This window comes from Balaenoptera musculus, chromosome 16 (genome assembly GCF_009873245.2).
Source record: "Balaenoptera musculus isolate JJ_BM4_2016_0621 chromosome 16, mBalMus1.pri.v3, whole genome shotgun sequence".
Taxonomy (NCBI): Eukaryota; Metazoa; Chordata; class Mammalia; order Artiodactyla; family Balaenopteridae; genus Balaenoptera; species Balaenoptera musculus.
This window is the reverse complement of record NC_045800.1, coordinates 85348374-85363151: the sequence shown is the minus strand read 5'-3', so window position 1 is coordinate 85363151 and position 14778 is coordinate 85348374. Positions and strand designations below refer to the sequence as shown.

General features: G+C 51.7%; 1 protein-coding gene across 1 annotated transcript; it reads left to right on the top strand.

The window, feature by feature from the left end:
- Positions 1 to 927: 927 nt before the first annotated feature.
- On the top strand, positions 928 to 10579 carry RHOU (ras homolog family member U). The gene is made up of 3 exons (XM_036829406.1): positions 928 to 1417; positions 2948 to 3006; positions 8251 to 10579. Exons 1-3 carry the CDS (start codon positions 1165 to 1167, stop codon positions 8704 to 8706), a joined length of 768 nt encoding a protein of 255 aa, XP_036685301.1. The 5' UTR covers positions 928 to 1164; the 3' UTR covers positions 8707 to 10579.
- Positions 10580 to 14778: the final 4199 nt, after the last annotated feature.

The following is a 14778-nucleotide window of genomic DNA, read 5'->3' as shown; positions in this document are numbered from 1 at the left end:
CATTTTATCTAATATCTCTGTGCCTCAGATTTTCTCATCCTATACCCATAAGATGGGTATAAGTAATGATAAGATGACAGGAATTAGCTCATGCAGAGTGCTTACCAGTGTCTGGCACGTAAGAAAGGATCGATGTTTATTAGCTACTGTAACTTTTATTACTAGTATCACCATTCGTGTTCACAGTATGTGCCTCTTCTCACACCACAGTGCAAACCCCGAGGAGCCTTTGTGTCCGGACTAGGCCCAGAAAGGCTTCCCTGTCTTTCCGGATGGATTGCTGACTAGACGTAGGAGGAAGGAGTCACAGATAAACGGATCCCCCCTATCCCCACCCCCCACCCCCCGATAATATTAACGTCACCTCATTACATTTAAGCAAATGAAGGAACTGGGGCTATAAAGACATTTGCTGGTTCAGGGCACGCCAGAGAGAAAGTCACACGAGCATTAACAAAGGACCTGACGTTCTTTTGCTCCCAAATGATAGAATACATTACTTTGGAAGAAGAAAAACCACACGACGGGCAGCGGCTAGACCTTAAACTAAAAGTTGGCTGTTAATTCAGCCTCCTTCCGACGACTGTCCCCCACGCATTTCACTGCCCCCCTCGGGTGCAGCGCTGTGGCCGAGGAGGCAGGGACCGCGTGGAGAAGGGGGCGAGGGGCGCGGGGCCGGGAAGAGCCTGGCCGCCGGCCGCGTGGGCGCAGGAGGCGGGACCGCGGGCCTCTAGGCGGTGGCGTCAGTGTCGGCGCCGGGAGGAGCTGCCCTCGGCCGGCCCGGCTCCGCGGCGCCGCCCCAATCGGGCGTCCGGGGGCCCCCCGGCGGCTGTCTGGGTCCCCCGCCCGCGGCCGCGGTCCCGCCCCCCGCGCGCCCGGCTCAGGCTCGAGCGCAGAGCGCGGCGCGCAGGCGGGGGCGCTGTGGGCCCGGCGCGGAGAACGAACGGCCGCCCCGCCTCCTCCCCGCGCCCGCCCCCAGCGCGCCTGGCCGCCGGGAAGCGGGAGGAGACAGCGCGGAGCCCCGCGCCGCTCGGCCCGCAGTCCTCGGCCGCGGAGCGGAGCCGGCGCCGCGCGAGCCGGAATCCAGCCCGAGCCGCCCGGCCGCCTTTGTCTGCACCGCGCGCCCGGGTCGGGGACAGCTCCCCCCGCGGCGGGCGCGGGCCGATGCCCCCGCAGCAGGGGGACCCCGCGTTCCCGGGCCGCTGCGAGGCGCCGCCCGTGCCGCCCCGCCGGGAGCGTGGGGGGCGCGGGCCCGGGGCGCCGGGGGGCCGGGGGCGCGCGGGCGGCGCCGAGGGGCGCGGCGTCAAGTGCGTGCTGGTCGGCGACGGCGCGGTGGGCAAGACCAGCCTGGTGGTGAGCTACACCACCAACGGCTACCCCACCGAGTACATCCCCACCGCCTTCGACAACTTCTCAGGTGAGCGGAGCCGGGGGCGGGGGTCTGCGGGGGGCGCGGGGCCCTGGGCACCGGGAGCCCTAACCCGGGCGCGGGGAGCGGCGGTCGCCTCGCCATTCAGGGGCAGACGGTGGGGTCTAACAGGTCGCGCCCAGGTGGCCTGGTCAGTTTCCTGGGTAGAGAAGTTGCGTCAGGTCGACGTTGCTGGCGCTGCTGCCGGGTTTCGATCGGAAGGTGACGCGCAGGTGCCATTACCTGTGGCCCGAGGGTCCGTCCTTTCCTGTTGGTGGCTCCCCTCCCGAGGGCATCTCCACTTTAAAGAGCCGCGGAGACGGGGAAAGAGAGTGGATTTAGTGGAAATGGCACTAGAAGCACTAGGGAAGGCCGAGGTTTGGATTAAACCTGGAGAGTAAACACAGCTTCTTCCCTCCGAGCCCCATCGCTTCCCCTGCCCCCGCTTCCACCGCCCCCATGGGCTCTGTTTCTGAGTCTTATATCTTTTCAGTATCTCCTTAAGCTACTGAAAGCTCTTATGTGTACAGTGCTATGTCATTTGGTTTGGTAGCTACCAAGATAAGGGAGTCCTTACTCTTGATTTTTCAAGTCTTTTTGAAATTTAAGAAGTTAAAATCCACGGAAGCTAGGGTGAAACACTTTCTCTGTTTTTTTTTTTTTAAAGCACACACACACACACACACAAGCTTCTCGATCTTTTGGAAAGTCGTGATGGCAAGGACTTGCTTTTATCTACCTGGAAGGCAACCCTAGGTAAAGCAGTGCTGTGCTACTGGGTTTCCCACCTAAACGATATTGTTTTTTTCCTTTTTTTTTCCTCCTCCCAACTGAGTAGTGTAAACATATATAAACAGTTTAGAGAGTTGTATTGAGACAAAACTGAGTACTTCATTCAAATAGAAACCTCAGAGCAGCGCCCTGATGCAGGCCCCTCCCCAGATACCCCTTCCCAGTGGAAAGGTGGGAATGGTTTTCTTTCCTTTCCTTTTCTCTTTTAATCCGCTCTTTGAGCTGACATGGAGAGATAAGCTGTGCCCTCCTTTATAAGCAGGACAATGCGGGCAGCCTGTGTTTGCACGTGTTCTCAAAACAAGCCACACTTCTATGATAAACCCCAAAGTCACCAAACGTTTCCCAAGGGAAAACAGAATTATTTGTGAGATTTTCCCCTGACTTAAAGTTGCAAGGTCGGTTCCCACTTACCCCCCAGTGTTGTTTTTGGGTTTTTTGAAACAAGTGTGACAGGAAAATAAATCTTCTGGGGCTGGGAGAAAAGCGCAGGCCCTTCTGGGTGCCATCAAAGCTTCTGGCCTCCTGCTTTCTCTGGGGCATTGAGCGAATTGCCCGCCCTGCAGGTTTGGGTGCAAAAATGCCTCACGGGCCTCTTTGATTTAGGCAAGTCTTGAATTCATTGGGGACCCAGAATGGGAGCTGAAGGGTTTGGAGTGAGAATGGTCATACAAATTAAAACTATTATTCTTCTGGAAAAGGTTAAAAGAGACCCCCCCTGACAGTCCTTTTGGTCTTATTTTTAAGCTGTGGTTTCCGTGGATGGGCGGCCCGTGAGACTCCAGCTCTGTGACACTGCAGGACAGGTCAGTATCACATCGCTGCTCAGTGCTGGGCGAGGAAAGGGCCTTTTAAAGCCCTTCACTGCCCCCCCCGCCCCAGCTGGGCCATTCTAGAGCCCCACCCCCACGTATGGCCCCTCGCAGAGGGTGGTGGTAGGGGCAGAGAGCTCTGTGCCAATAAAACAGGGTTTGGCCCGGCTCTGTGTGGGCAGGACAGGGGAAACAGGGTCAAGAGCGGTTCTTATCTTCTGGGAATGTCTGATCTTATTTACTTTCTGGTTTTTATTAAAAATTATCAGTGTTGCATGGTACTCATTTCTCAAAGTAAGTTGGCCGTAGCTTATGATCATTTTATTAAAGGTCAACAAGCCAAATACTTAATAAACTTACCCAAGAAAAAGATGGAGTTCATGTCAGTAAGTGTTAATGTTTCCCTTCCTAAGCATGGTGGACTTGCTGGGGCTGCTCCCATCCCTTGAAGCAGAGATAGAGCGGCCCAGGCTGTCCTGAGCTGGAGGAATGAATGAGCCAGGACTTGATCCTTCCGAATCGCGACCATTTATTCCTGTCTTGGCCAGGCACTTGGACAAGACAGCCAGGGAGCTGGTGTGAAGACCCGGTGTGAGGTCCCCTTTGGAGTGTCCCTGAAGAGCTCCAGGGACCCCGGTCCCCCTGAATGGTGCTTACGTCACTGAGTTCTCACCGTGCTCTGTGAGAGCCCAGGGTGCCGTCTCTTGAGTTTGCCAAAGTAACAGTTACTAAGCATGTAGTCTCTCCAGCACTTGAGAAAGCGCTGGGGTACTTTGTTGGCAGGTGAAAGTGCCCACTTCACTTCTGAGGTGTCACACGACCATATACATTAAAGAAGAAGCTGGCTTTCCAGTGTCCCCAAGAGGCTCCTCCGAACCAGGGCTTCTCAGTTACTCACCCACTTGGGACAGCAAATTCAGTCAGGCCTTTGTTTTTCAAACCTCGATGTGACACGAGACTGGGCAGCCTCGATCCCCAGCAGAACGCTGGTTTGGCGGTGGCCACAGTGGCACACGTCATAGCCAAGCCTCTTCTGCTCTGTCCTTACCCTTCCACTGGGGCTTCCCAGTTCCCCCTTTTATGGGGAGCAGAAAAAACCAACCGGTCTGCATTTTCTTGCCTGTGGAAAAGAAAAATCAAAGAATACAGGCTCTTCTAATATGTAATCTTTTTGGATGCCCTGCTGCTATTTATAATGAAAGCTTAATTGCTTTGTATAAAGTGAGAATGTTTTTCCTACCTCGGGTCAGATTTTCTGATACTTAAAATGAAGGTCGGGACTTCCCTGGAGGTCCAGTGGTTGAGACTCCGGGCTTCCAACGTGGGGAGCATGGGTTCGATCCCTGGTCGGGGAACTAGGATCCCGCATGCCGCACAGCACGGCCAAAAAATAAAATAAAATGAGGGTCGAGTAGCGCCTCCATAAACAGAGGCCTCCCCGCTGAAGCAAGATGTGGCAGCTGAACAGCCCGAGAATAAGACAGAAGGCAGGAAAACTCAAGACACCGAAGGGTGCGCTTGTCTGGGACCCTTTAGGGAGGAGCAGGCAGCCCAGGGCAGGCAGCTGTCCACCGCTGGCTCACCTGTCAGGCGTTGGTTCTGCTGGCAGACACGGCTTCCTGGGCTGGGGTTCCCTGCCTCATGCCTGCTCGGTGGCTGGCACAGAGTGGGGCTTATTCACGGTTTGTAGAATGGATCAATAAATAAATGGAGTGCTGGTTCCTGGGGGATGCAAACTTAAGTCATGGGCTTGCCCCTCAACAGACTTACGGTCTACCTGTCAGTAGAACTTGTGAAAGAAACCAGTGAGGTTACAGGAGGAGGACAGCAAAGTCAGCTCAAGGGGCAGGATGGGTTAGACCCAGGAGGAAAATCTCGGAGCAATTTTGAAAGAGGAATAGGTCTTTTACCAGGAACACTGTGTAGAAATGATCCTGAATTATCAAGAAAGAGTTTAATTTTTTCCTTAATAGGGTCTGTTTCAAAGTCAAGGCATCAAGAGAATCATTTTAGACATATTTTCATGAAAAAAGTTCATAATTCAGGAAATGAAAAGGTTTTGGTGCAAGTTGGTAAGCTTTGGTTTATTTGGAAAGTATCCTTCTGATCTCCCAGCAGTTTTTGTGTGTTTGTTTTCATAGATCTATTGTTTTATTTATTTATTTATTTTTGGCTGTGTTGGGTCTTCGTTGCTGCACGTGGGCTTTCTCCAGTTGCGGCGAGCAGGGGCTACTCTCCCTTGCGGTGCACGGGCTTCTCATGGCGGTGGCTTCTCTTGTTGCAGAGCACGGACTCTAGGCGCGCGGGCTTCAGTAGCTGTGGCAGGTGGGCTCAGTAGTTGTGGCTCGCGGGCTCTAGAGTGCAGGCTCAGTAGTTGTGGCACACGGGCCTAGTTGCTCCGTGGCATGCGGGATCTTCCCGGACCAGGGCTCGAACCCGGGACTCCTGCATTGGCAGGCGGATTCTTAACCACTGCGCCACCAGGGAAGCCCTCCCAGCAGTTTTTTTGTTGAGATTCACAGTATTTCTTACCTGATTAGTAAGTATGCCTAATTGTGTAAGGAATGAGGCCAACCATCTACAGATTTGTAGAAAACCAGCTTCAAAAACTATTTGTGAAAAATACACAGCTGGTGAGATAAAGTCAGTTTTTTCCCTCTCCCCAAGTATCAGTATTTGCTTTGACCATAAGCAAAGCTGGGCAAGGTGGTAGTCCTTTCCTACCCTCCCTACTCCAGATCTGATAAATTACCTTTTAAGGGACTTGATTTGACACGTGCCGTATTTCCTTCGTGTTGTCCCAGCCTGTGGCACTGCGCCCACCCCCACAGGCAGTTGTCATGGTAGCTTCCTGAGGACACAGCGACTCGAGCGACCTCCTTTGCAAACTCCCAGAGAATGTGAGCACCCGTAGCCGTCGCCTAGGGACCAAACGCAGGTTTCACATAGCAGCTGAGAGCTGGATAAATAACTAGAAATCGCTTCTTGTGCCTTGGGGTTTTCTTGTTGGGGGCTCAGTGAGCATGTAAGATGTTAAAAGGAGTTTTTAATGCTGTGGAAATTTCACTGTGATCAATTTCATGCCAGGTGAAATTGATCAGACTGAAATAGAGTGACCAATAGCAGGTGAAAACTCTTCAGCCTTCTGAACCATGAGGCACTTGGGAAAATCTTTATACTTAAAAAAAAAAGAAATCCGACTGCAGCTTGACTAGCAATGCTGTCCAGCGGCCTGTCAATCCCACCCTGCCCCGCCCTGCCCTGCATCCCAGGCACATCTCTGGGCCTCAGAACATGTTTCCTTGAGGGTCCATTACAGTTGGCCTTATCACATGTACGGGTGCTGCATTTATTTCAGCAGATAGCTAAGATTTCTGGTCAGCAGGGTTTAATTTCTGCCTTGCTTCCCGAGTCCCTCAGCCAGAACCTCCCGAGGTCTGGGAGCCAGATTGCCAAAGCCCGGTCACAAGGCCTGGGCCTGTGCTCACCTTTCTTTTTATTGGTAACGCAATCCCAGATCCAGGGCCCAGCAGGTGCGATGACTGCCAGCAACGAGGGCAACGCCTCCGTCCTGTGCTTCTTCCTTGCAGGCCTCTGAGAACAGAGGGAATGTTTCACAAAAAGATCCTCGTGGCTGGGCCGTGGGCCACCTGGATGGGTTTCTGTGTTTCTTCTTTCAGCACAAAGTTGGCACTAAGAAATCCAAGTCTTTTTTTTTTCTTTCTTTCCTTTTAACTTCTGTTAAAAAGTCGGAGAAGTGGCAGTGACACGGAGAGATGCCGTATTCCTTCCTGAGGAAGGACTTTAATATTGGTTGACTTTAATATTGTTACTTGGTTGTTGCCCCACAAACTGAAATACGGAGCCTCAGATGAGGAAAGTGAACTCAAATAAAAAGATCCAGGCTTCCCTTATCCCTAGAAAAAGGCCACAGATGCAACATAACATGCACGTAAATAATAGTTCGTAAATAATCATATGTGTCAACTGAGCGGCAGAAACCTGGGTGACGTTTACCTTTTCCTTGCTGCTGGGAATCTGTTTGTCACCTTACACCTGAGGATGGTTGGCACCCACATACAGAAATTTTAAATAGAAATGAGATGATGTAAATATTTTCCTAGAAAGGAGATGAGTGAAAGCTTTCAGTTAGCTAAATATGGTGCTGCAGGGGACTCTAGGGTGTTTGATATAAAGAAACACTGACTTGGAGACAGATGTCCCTACAAGGGCTGAGGCCATGTCTGTCTGTCCCCAGCCGAATCCCCTGGTGTCTGGTGTCTGATGCGTGGTGCCTGGAGTCCCACATGCATCTCTGTTAGTGAGTGAGTGCGGCACGGCCTTCAGCAGTGTGGTGGGTGGTTGGTTTATATAATCAACTCTAACTTGTTCCATCCAGTTCTCTATCCCTAGAAGTTGGGTGGGTACACCCTTTCTCTGGTTCTTTATCCTCCCAAAGCATCATGCGTGGAGGCCTCTGGGATTCATGGAGAGAAAAGAAGGGGAGGGAAAGTAAGAGAAAAGGAGGGAGGGAGAAAAAGATAAATCGAGAAGAAAGTGTTATATCCAGCAAATGTGAGACTGTATTCACCAGTGTTGTATGTGACATTGAGAGGCACACGTTCTCTGGGTCCCTAATGAGAGTGGCCAAGTCCAGGTCCTCAACTCCAGACCTGTGTCTGATTCCCATGATTCTGCACCGCGTGTGCCCCGGGTGTGCCCTGGGTGTGCACAGCGCAGATGGGATGGAACAGGCATGGCTCATGGCTGCCGTGAGGATGGGCAGGGATGGGTCCTTACAGAGGCGCTGGGTTCACAGACTGGGGTTCCCTGGGGTCAGGGTGGAGCCCCGAGGGTCAGCGTGGGTACTGTGTACGTTTTAAAAGCCTGACTTAAGTACCAGAGTTGAAGGAGTGGGTCTGAGTTTCTCTGCGCTGAAGCCTAGAGAAAGTAAATTTTATTTTGAAAATCCATCTAATTTAAGGACCTTTTCTATGGTAAATTGCAAGTAGGTCTAGAGCATCAAGGAAAACGTTGAGCACCTCGGGCAGGTTTCCGGGGGCTGGGAGCATTGCCCCACTTGGCAGCAGGGGCCTTTCGAGGACTCTGGCTCTTCCTTCCATCCCTCGTGGGCTTTCTGTTACCTGCCAGACCCTTTCCAGAAAAATGTTCAAACGGTCTTTGTGCTGATGAGAACTGATGTAAAAGATAACGTTTGGGTGCTTGGCTCGCTTGCAGGATGAGTTTGACAAGCTCCGGCCTCTGTGCTACACCAGCGCCGACATCTTCCTCCTGTGCTTCAGTGTCGTGGGCCCCTCCTCCTTCCAGAACGTCAGCGAGAAATGGGTGCCAGAGATTCGGTGCCACTGTCCCAAAGCCCCCATCATCCTCGTGGGGACGCAGTCGGATCTCAGAGAAGACGTCAAAGTCCTCATCGAGCTGGACAAATGCAAAGAGAAACCCGTGCCCGAGGAGGCGGCCAGGTTGTGTGCCGAGGAGATCAAAGCCGCCTCCTACATCGAGTGCTCGGCCTTGACTCAGAAGAACCTCAAAGAGGTCTTTGATGCAGCCATCGTCGCCGGCATCCAGTACTCGGACTCTCAGCAACAGCCCAGGAAGTCGAAGAGCAGGGCTCCGGACAAGATGAAGACCCTGTCCAAGTCCTGGTGGAAGAAGTACTGCTGTTTCGTATGATGCTGGTGGGGCCCCGACGGGCTGTGTTCCCACGAACTCCACACTAGAGGCTATATTAGCTGAAACAACTCCTTTGACCGTGTAGAACCTGTATAGAGAATGCGCGTGTATATGGATTATAGGAGGTGCTCCAATGTATGTATCCTTTCTTGCCTTTGACCTTCTCGTTTGTCTGAGCTGAGGGATGAGATACTTATGCAAGAGATTTTTGAAGTAAGTTAAGCATTTGTCATGACTCTGGAAATTTAGAGCTCTAGACCTTTGGATTAATTTATATCTAATATGAAAAGGCACCTCCGATCTGGGCGTCCAGAGTGAAATTTTGCCACGAGATAATGCACAGAAGAACAAAGAGGAAATGTCATGGTTAGCCGTCCCTTGATGGAGGGCCAGCTACGGTCAGAGTAACTCTTAGCTTTGAAACCTCATACTTTTTCCCCTTTTTTTAAGGAGCAAAAATCTGAGAAAAAAAAGAGAGAGACTTCTGCCTATAAAACCTCAAATCAGTCACTTTGGTTGTATTCTTATACCTGGTTGCTTAAGATTTAAAAGCAACCAACAAAAAAACATGCCACTAACTATGGTGCTGTGTAGACCAAAAAGGAAAAGTTGTTGATGGGAGTTTTTCATCCTGAGACCGTATCCGCAGCCAAAATGCCATGAGGAGTGTAGCAAGCGATAGCTCTGTTTTCTTTAGGGAGCGATTCACGTTGAGATCAGAGCGTGGTATTTGCTGTCATACACGTGAGCCAACTGCCTGAACCTCTGTGATGACAGCGCTCAGGAGACCTGTCGGGGTTGTTTCTAACCTTCTAGGCTTCCCTTGGCCCATCTGCAGGGGGCGTGAACCCTCTTGCAAGGCCTGTAGCGGGCAGATGTTTGGGCGACACAAAATGTCCTATTTTTCCTTGAGTCAGCGTAAAGGTACTTCTGTGTGTACGCACGCAAACACGGATATATACGTGACCATTCTTGCTCCTGATTCAGACTTTTAAACAGTTAATGGGAAAAAATGTGGCCCCAGAAACAGCTGTGAGAGAAGCCTGGCTTCCTCTTTTAACACTTTTTGGAACAGATCTCTTTTTTTTTTTTTTTAACAGATCTCTTTTTGATGATGCCTTGAGATGTGATTCTAGGTATATCTTCACACATTTTTGAGCCCATGTTAAAACAAAACACGAGCATCTCTTAGAACCTATTTTAACATGAATGTCTCTTGAAACCTATTAAAACAGCCAGTGAAATCCACACATGCCTTTCAGGGAGCTGGTGATAGAGACAGCGCCTTGTGTGGGATCGGTGGTGGCAGGGACCACAGCACCCTTGCTCAACTGTCTCCTCACTGTGGAACAGTCAGAAAACCACAGATTTGTGACACGTTTGTGTTCTTCCAGGTGGTGGGTTTTTAGGGCTTCATGTTCTGGAGGGAAAAAAGTGCCAAAAGTGCCAGAGAGCAGTTTTACTCTGGGATGGGGCTGCTTCTGAGATGCCGAGGAGTAGCTGAATGCCTCAGATTGTGACGTCAGGCTTGCAGTGGTGATGCAGATCTACCAAAATCAGTCAGTAACCGGGGAAATCTCTGTAGCGCCAGCAGGTAGAGGAGTGTATCTTTCTGTGGGTCTTGTCCTTTTTATGTTAAAAAAAAAAAAATCCAATTTGTGTTTCCTTTTAGAGAAAGTAAACGATCAGGCTATACTTTAGGTTAGAGGCTTCTTTTATTTCTATTAGTAAATAAAATTAACTAATTTCCTTGTTTAAAAACTGAAAAACATGCTGTTTACTATTTATTTTTCAATACATTGAAATTGATATCATTGTTTCCTGAAACGTTTAGTTACAACCTGAGTGAATAAAATTACTTCATTTGTGGAAATGCCCCAAACGGACCTAATGAAATGTGTTCGAAGCTTGGTGCCTGGCTCACCTACCCGTGAGCTTCCCAGACGGGGCTCTGCCTGCCCTGGTGTGGAGGGGGTGAGGAAGGGTTATTTGACTGGCAAGTGATTTCAAACAGTATTTTTATAGTAAAGCAAATGTCATGGAGTAAAATGCAAGTTAATTTTTAAGACTGAACACAAAACCTGAAAGAAATTTTATGCCTGTGACAGCATATGGGGCTCTTCTTGGTCCCCCGGTGGAGGGGGGAACCTTTGCCACCCTCTGCCTTTAGGGCCAGCGGTTGGTGAGGAACACCTCTGTGGTCCAGTTCCAGAGCTTTACTCGTGTTTCATTTTCAGCCCCGTTTGATGCAGCCTGTACTATTAGTGCTAAAAATCCAGAAGGTTGACACTGAAATGCAACAGGTTTTAATATGTTGCCAAATTTATAGAAGAGTAAATGCACAATTGTACTCAGGGTTTTCCTCCATTTTTACTTCTTCGGGAAAATAGAGATTTGGGCAGAAAAGTTTTTAAAAGTATGTGCTTGAGTTAAATATAAATTTGATTCACTTCAAAGCTCAGATGTTGCTAAACTTACAGCTTGGTATCGAGGAGGACGTTTTATCAGAGTTGTGCTTTGGGAAATACCCTAGCATAAGTCCTGCAGTGTAGGCCAGTCATAATTCAACAATGCAGGGTCCTCTACAACTGTCACCTCTTTTCACCATGTGTGTAGAAATGAACCTTTTGTAATGTTGATCTCTGTGCTTGACACACTTTTGAGAAACCACCCAGCTCTTAACACAAGCCCAGAGGAGGGCAGGTCTTCTCCCCAGTTTTCTAAAAGGAACAGCAGGTGCAAAGGCCCTGAGGCAGGTTACCTGGTGCCTTACCAAGTCATACTTTTCTGTTTTTCCATCATGTGGCATGCGGGAATCTTAGTTCCCCAACCAGGGATCAAACCCACCCCCCGTCCAGTGGAAGCGCAGAGTCTTAACCGCTGGACCACCGGGGAAGTTCCCATACTTTTCTGTTTTGAAGTGTAAATGATGTTGAGCAGAACGCTCTCATTGAAGATGCTCTCCAGGAGGTGGCAGGAAATAAATTCTGACCTGTGGCTCTAACGGCACCTGCCTTTTCTACCAAAGAATTTCTTTGGGAGTAAAGAGAGGTTCAGGGGTGTGGAGAAGCAGGGCCCTGAGGTGTGGTGGGAATGCCTTCAGGGTGGGGTTTGAGAATTCCGGGTTCCATCTGAGATGAACACCTTCTGCGTCTGTGTCTGTGATGGGCTGTGTGCCGGCCTCCCTGTCTGTTCTAGGAGCCCAAGTCCAGGCCCAGAGCGGCACTGAGCATGGGGTGACGCTGAGGTCACAGATACGCCTGGGTTTCCTCCTGTGGGGACAGGGCTGCCCTTCTCGCTGGGCCATTGGTGTCCTGGGTGAGAGCACAGGTGCACACGTGGGGTGAACGTCTAAGGTCTGCAGTGGCCGTGGGAGGAGGCTGGGCTCCACCAGCTTCACAGTGAAGGCCAGCAGGGTTCCCTGTCTGCAGGAGGTGGACAGCCTTCCTGGTCCTCTAGCGAAGGACAGGCCTGTCTCCTTCCTTCCCTACATCACCTCCCATGTCAAGGCTATGACTCTTTTGTATCCACTGACCAGTCAACCACAATGGACTGGAAAACTGGGCAGAGAGCAACTAGAACCACTGCCCACCCGCATGTGTCCTGGAGTGCCGAAAGCCAGCCGGCCAGCCTCCTGGCCCCCACTGGCCTCCGAGAGCAGCCTGACCCTTGCCCAGAGGCACCTGGAAGTTTCTCCTCACCCAGCCCCAGTCCCACCTCCCTTATCTGGGTCAGGCCTTCCCGGGGTACAAGGACAGAGCTCCCAGTCCCTTTAGAGGAGTTCGGGGCGTCTTCACAGAGATGTTCACATGACCTGAAAGGAGATGAGGGGAGAAAAGTTTTCTAAAAGGAATAGCAGGTGCAAAGGCCCTGAGGCCGAGGAATGTCTGGCATGTCCTGGAGGCTGGTGTGGGTGTGGACAGGACAGAAGGAGTGCAGGGAGGGGAGGGGGAGAGGGGAGGGGGAGGGGGAGAGGGAGGGGAGAGGTTAGGAGGAAGGCATGACATCAGGGAGAGGCAATGGGCGGGGGGAGGGGGGCAGGGGTGGAGGGGGGAGGGCTGGGCCCAGCAGGCAGGCTGTTTGGACTTGAATCCTGGCTCTGCTGCTTACTGGCTGTGGTTCCTTAAGCAGCTTAACCTCTTAACCTCTCTGTGCCTGAACTGTGGAATCTGTAAAGGGGATAAGCGTGGCACCTGCCCCAATGCGCCCACGGAGTTATGAGTATGAAGTGCTGGTGCCCTGTAAGCCTCAGGAAACGTCCACTCTGACCGGACTTTTTGGTAACGTCTTCCTGGCAGGACGCCCAGTTGATCAACTTACAACTGGCCCCTGAAGGCTTTCATCTTCATCTTTGTTCAATGTTATGAGGCTTACGCCTTTTCTGCTTAATAGCACATTCATTTTTCAGTTTCCACTCATTTTTATAGAAGAGAGAAATCCTTCAGTTATGCCAGGCGTGGCCCGGGCTGAGGGGGTGAGGGGTGCGCGTGCCATCTCCTCACCCCTGGCTGGAAGATGGGAAGACCGAGACGGAGCACTGAGGCGGCCTGGAGTGTTGGGTGAGGCTGCGAGTGAGTGGGGGGCCCGGGGCCCTGCATTCCTGCCAGGGCTGGGCCTCCCTCCGCCCCCTTCACACGGGGAGGCCTTGCTCAGCCGAGTGCACTGTCGCTTTTGTGAACTGGAGCCATTTTTAGAGCCCCTGTTTATCAGAGTCACCAACTGCAATGTCCCCTGTCACCCCAGGCAGCACCCACCCCTAACAGTAAAACCAGGTCCTGGAGAGGTGGGTCTGCACATGACAGAGGCGTGTGGGTGGGGTCGATGCTCATCCCTAAAAGGAGACACATTTCTGGGCAGCTTCTCTGCTCAGTCCCTCCTAATGTCCCACGTGCACTTCAGAGTTAACTTGCTGTGTTAGTTTCCGGTCACTGCTATAGCGAAAGACTGTGAACTTAGTGCCTTAGAACAACACAGATTTCTCACTACGGTTCTGGAGGTGAGATTCTGAAATGGGTCTCCCAGGCTGCAGTCAAGGTGTGGCCGGGGCCGAGTTCCTCTGTGGAGGCCCTGGGGACCCATCCTCTCGCCTCTTGCAGCTCTGGGCACTCCTTGGCTTGGGGGCTCCCTCCACCTTCAAAGCAGTGATGGTCTATTAAGTCTTCCTCAAGTGGAATCCCGCTGACGCTGACCCTCCTACCTCCTCTTCCACATCTCAGGGCCCTTATTTTTGTATCAGGCTGACCCAGAGGGTCCAGGGTGATCTCATCTCAGGGTCAGGGGATGGGCGATCCTAATTCCATCTGCATCCTTAATCCCCCTTTGCTGTGTAATCCACGTGGTCACAGGATCCAAGGCTTAGGGGGTGGACATCTCTGGGGGCCATTCTGCTGAACACACTCATCTCCCGGAGGTCGGCTCACGGCTCCCCAACACCCCTCCTTTGTGTGCCCCTGTGCTCACAATCCACCGCCATGGCCGCCCACTGTCCAAACCGGAAACCGCTCATCAGCCCAGACTCCCTTTCCTGCACGTTCACGTCTGATTGGCCACCAGGTCCTATCTGTTGGGCATCATCCTCATCATCCTCCCCTTTCTGCCACAAGGGTCCTGTCTCCTCCTCCAGCCTGGCCTGTCCGGCCTCTCTCCATGGCACCTGCAGGCCAGCAGGATTCCCCCCCTCCCTTTTTTTAAAAATAAATTTATTTATATTATTTTTATTTTTGGCTGCGTTGGGTCTTCGTTGCTGCACGCAGATTTTCTCTAGTTGCAGCGAGCGGGAGCTACACTTCGTTGTGGTGCGCGGTCTTCTCATTGCGGTGGCTTCTCTTGTGGAGCATGGGCTCTAGGCACCGCAGGCTTCAGTTGCTGTGGCACGCAGGCTCAGTAGTTGTGGCACACGGGCTCAGTAGTTGTGGCTTGCAGGCTCTAGAGCACATGCTCAGTAGTTGTGGTGCACGGGCTTCAGTAGTTGTGGCACACAGACTTAGTAGTTGTGGCTCGCGTGCTCTAGAGCACAGGCTTAGTAGTTGTGGTGCACGGGCTTAGTTGCTCTGCGGCATGTGGGATCTTCCC

Bases quoted from the DNA above. Each gene is read 5' to 3' on its own strand.
- RHOU (XM_036829406.1), top strand. From the start codon at position 1,165: ATGCCCCCGCAGCAGGGGGACCCCGCGTTCCCGGGCCGCTGCGAGGCG. The intron at 1,418-2,947 runs GTGAGCGGAGCC...CTTATTTTTAAG, and splicing joins CGCCTTCGACAACTTCTCAG to CTGTGGTTTCCGTGGATGGG. The intron at 3,007-8,250 runs GTCAGTATCACA...GCTCGCTTGCAG, and splicing joins TCTGTGACACTGCAGGACAG to GATGAGTTTGACAAGCTCCG.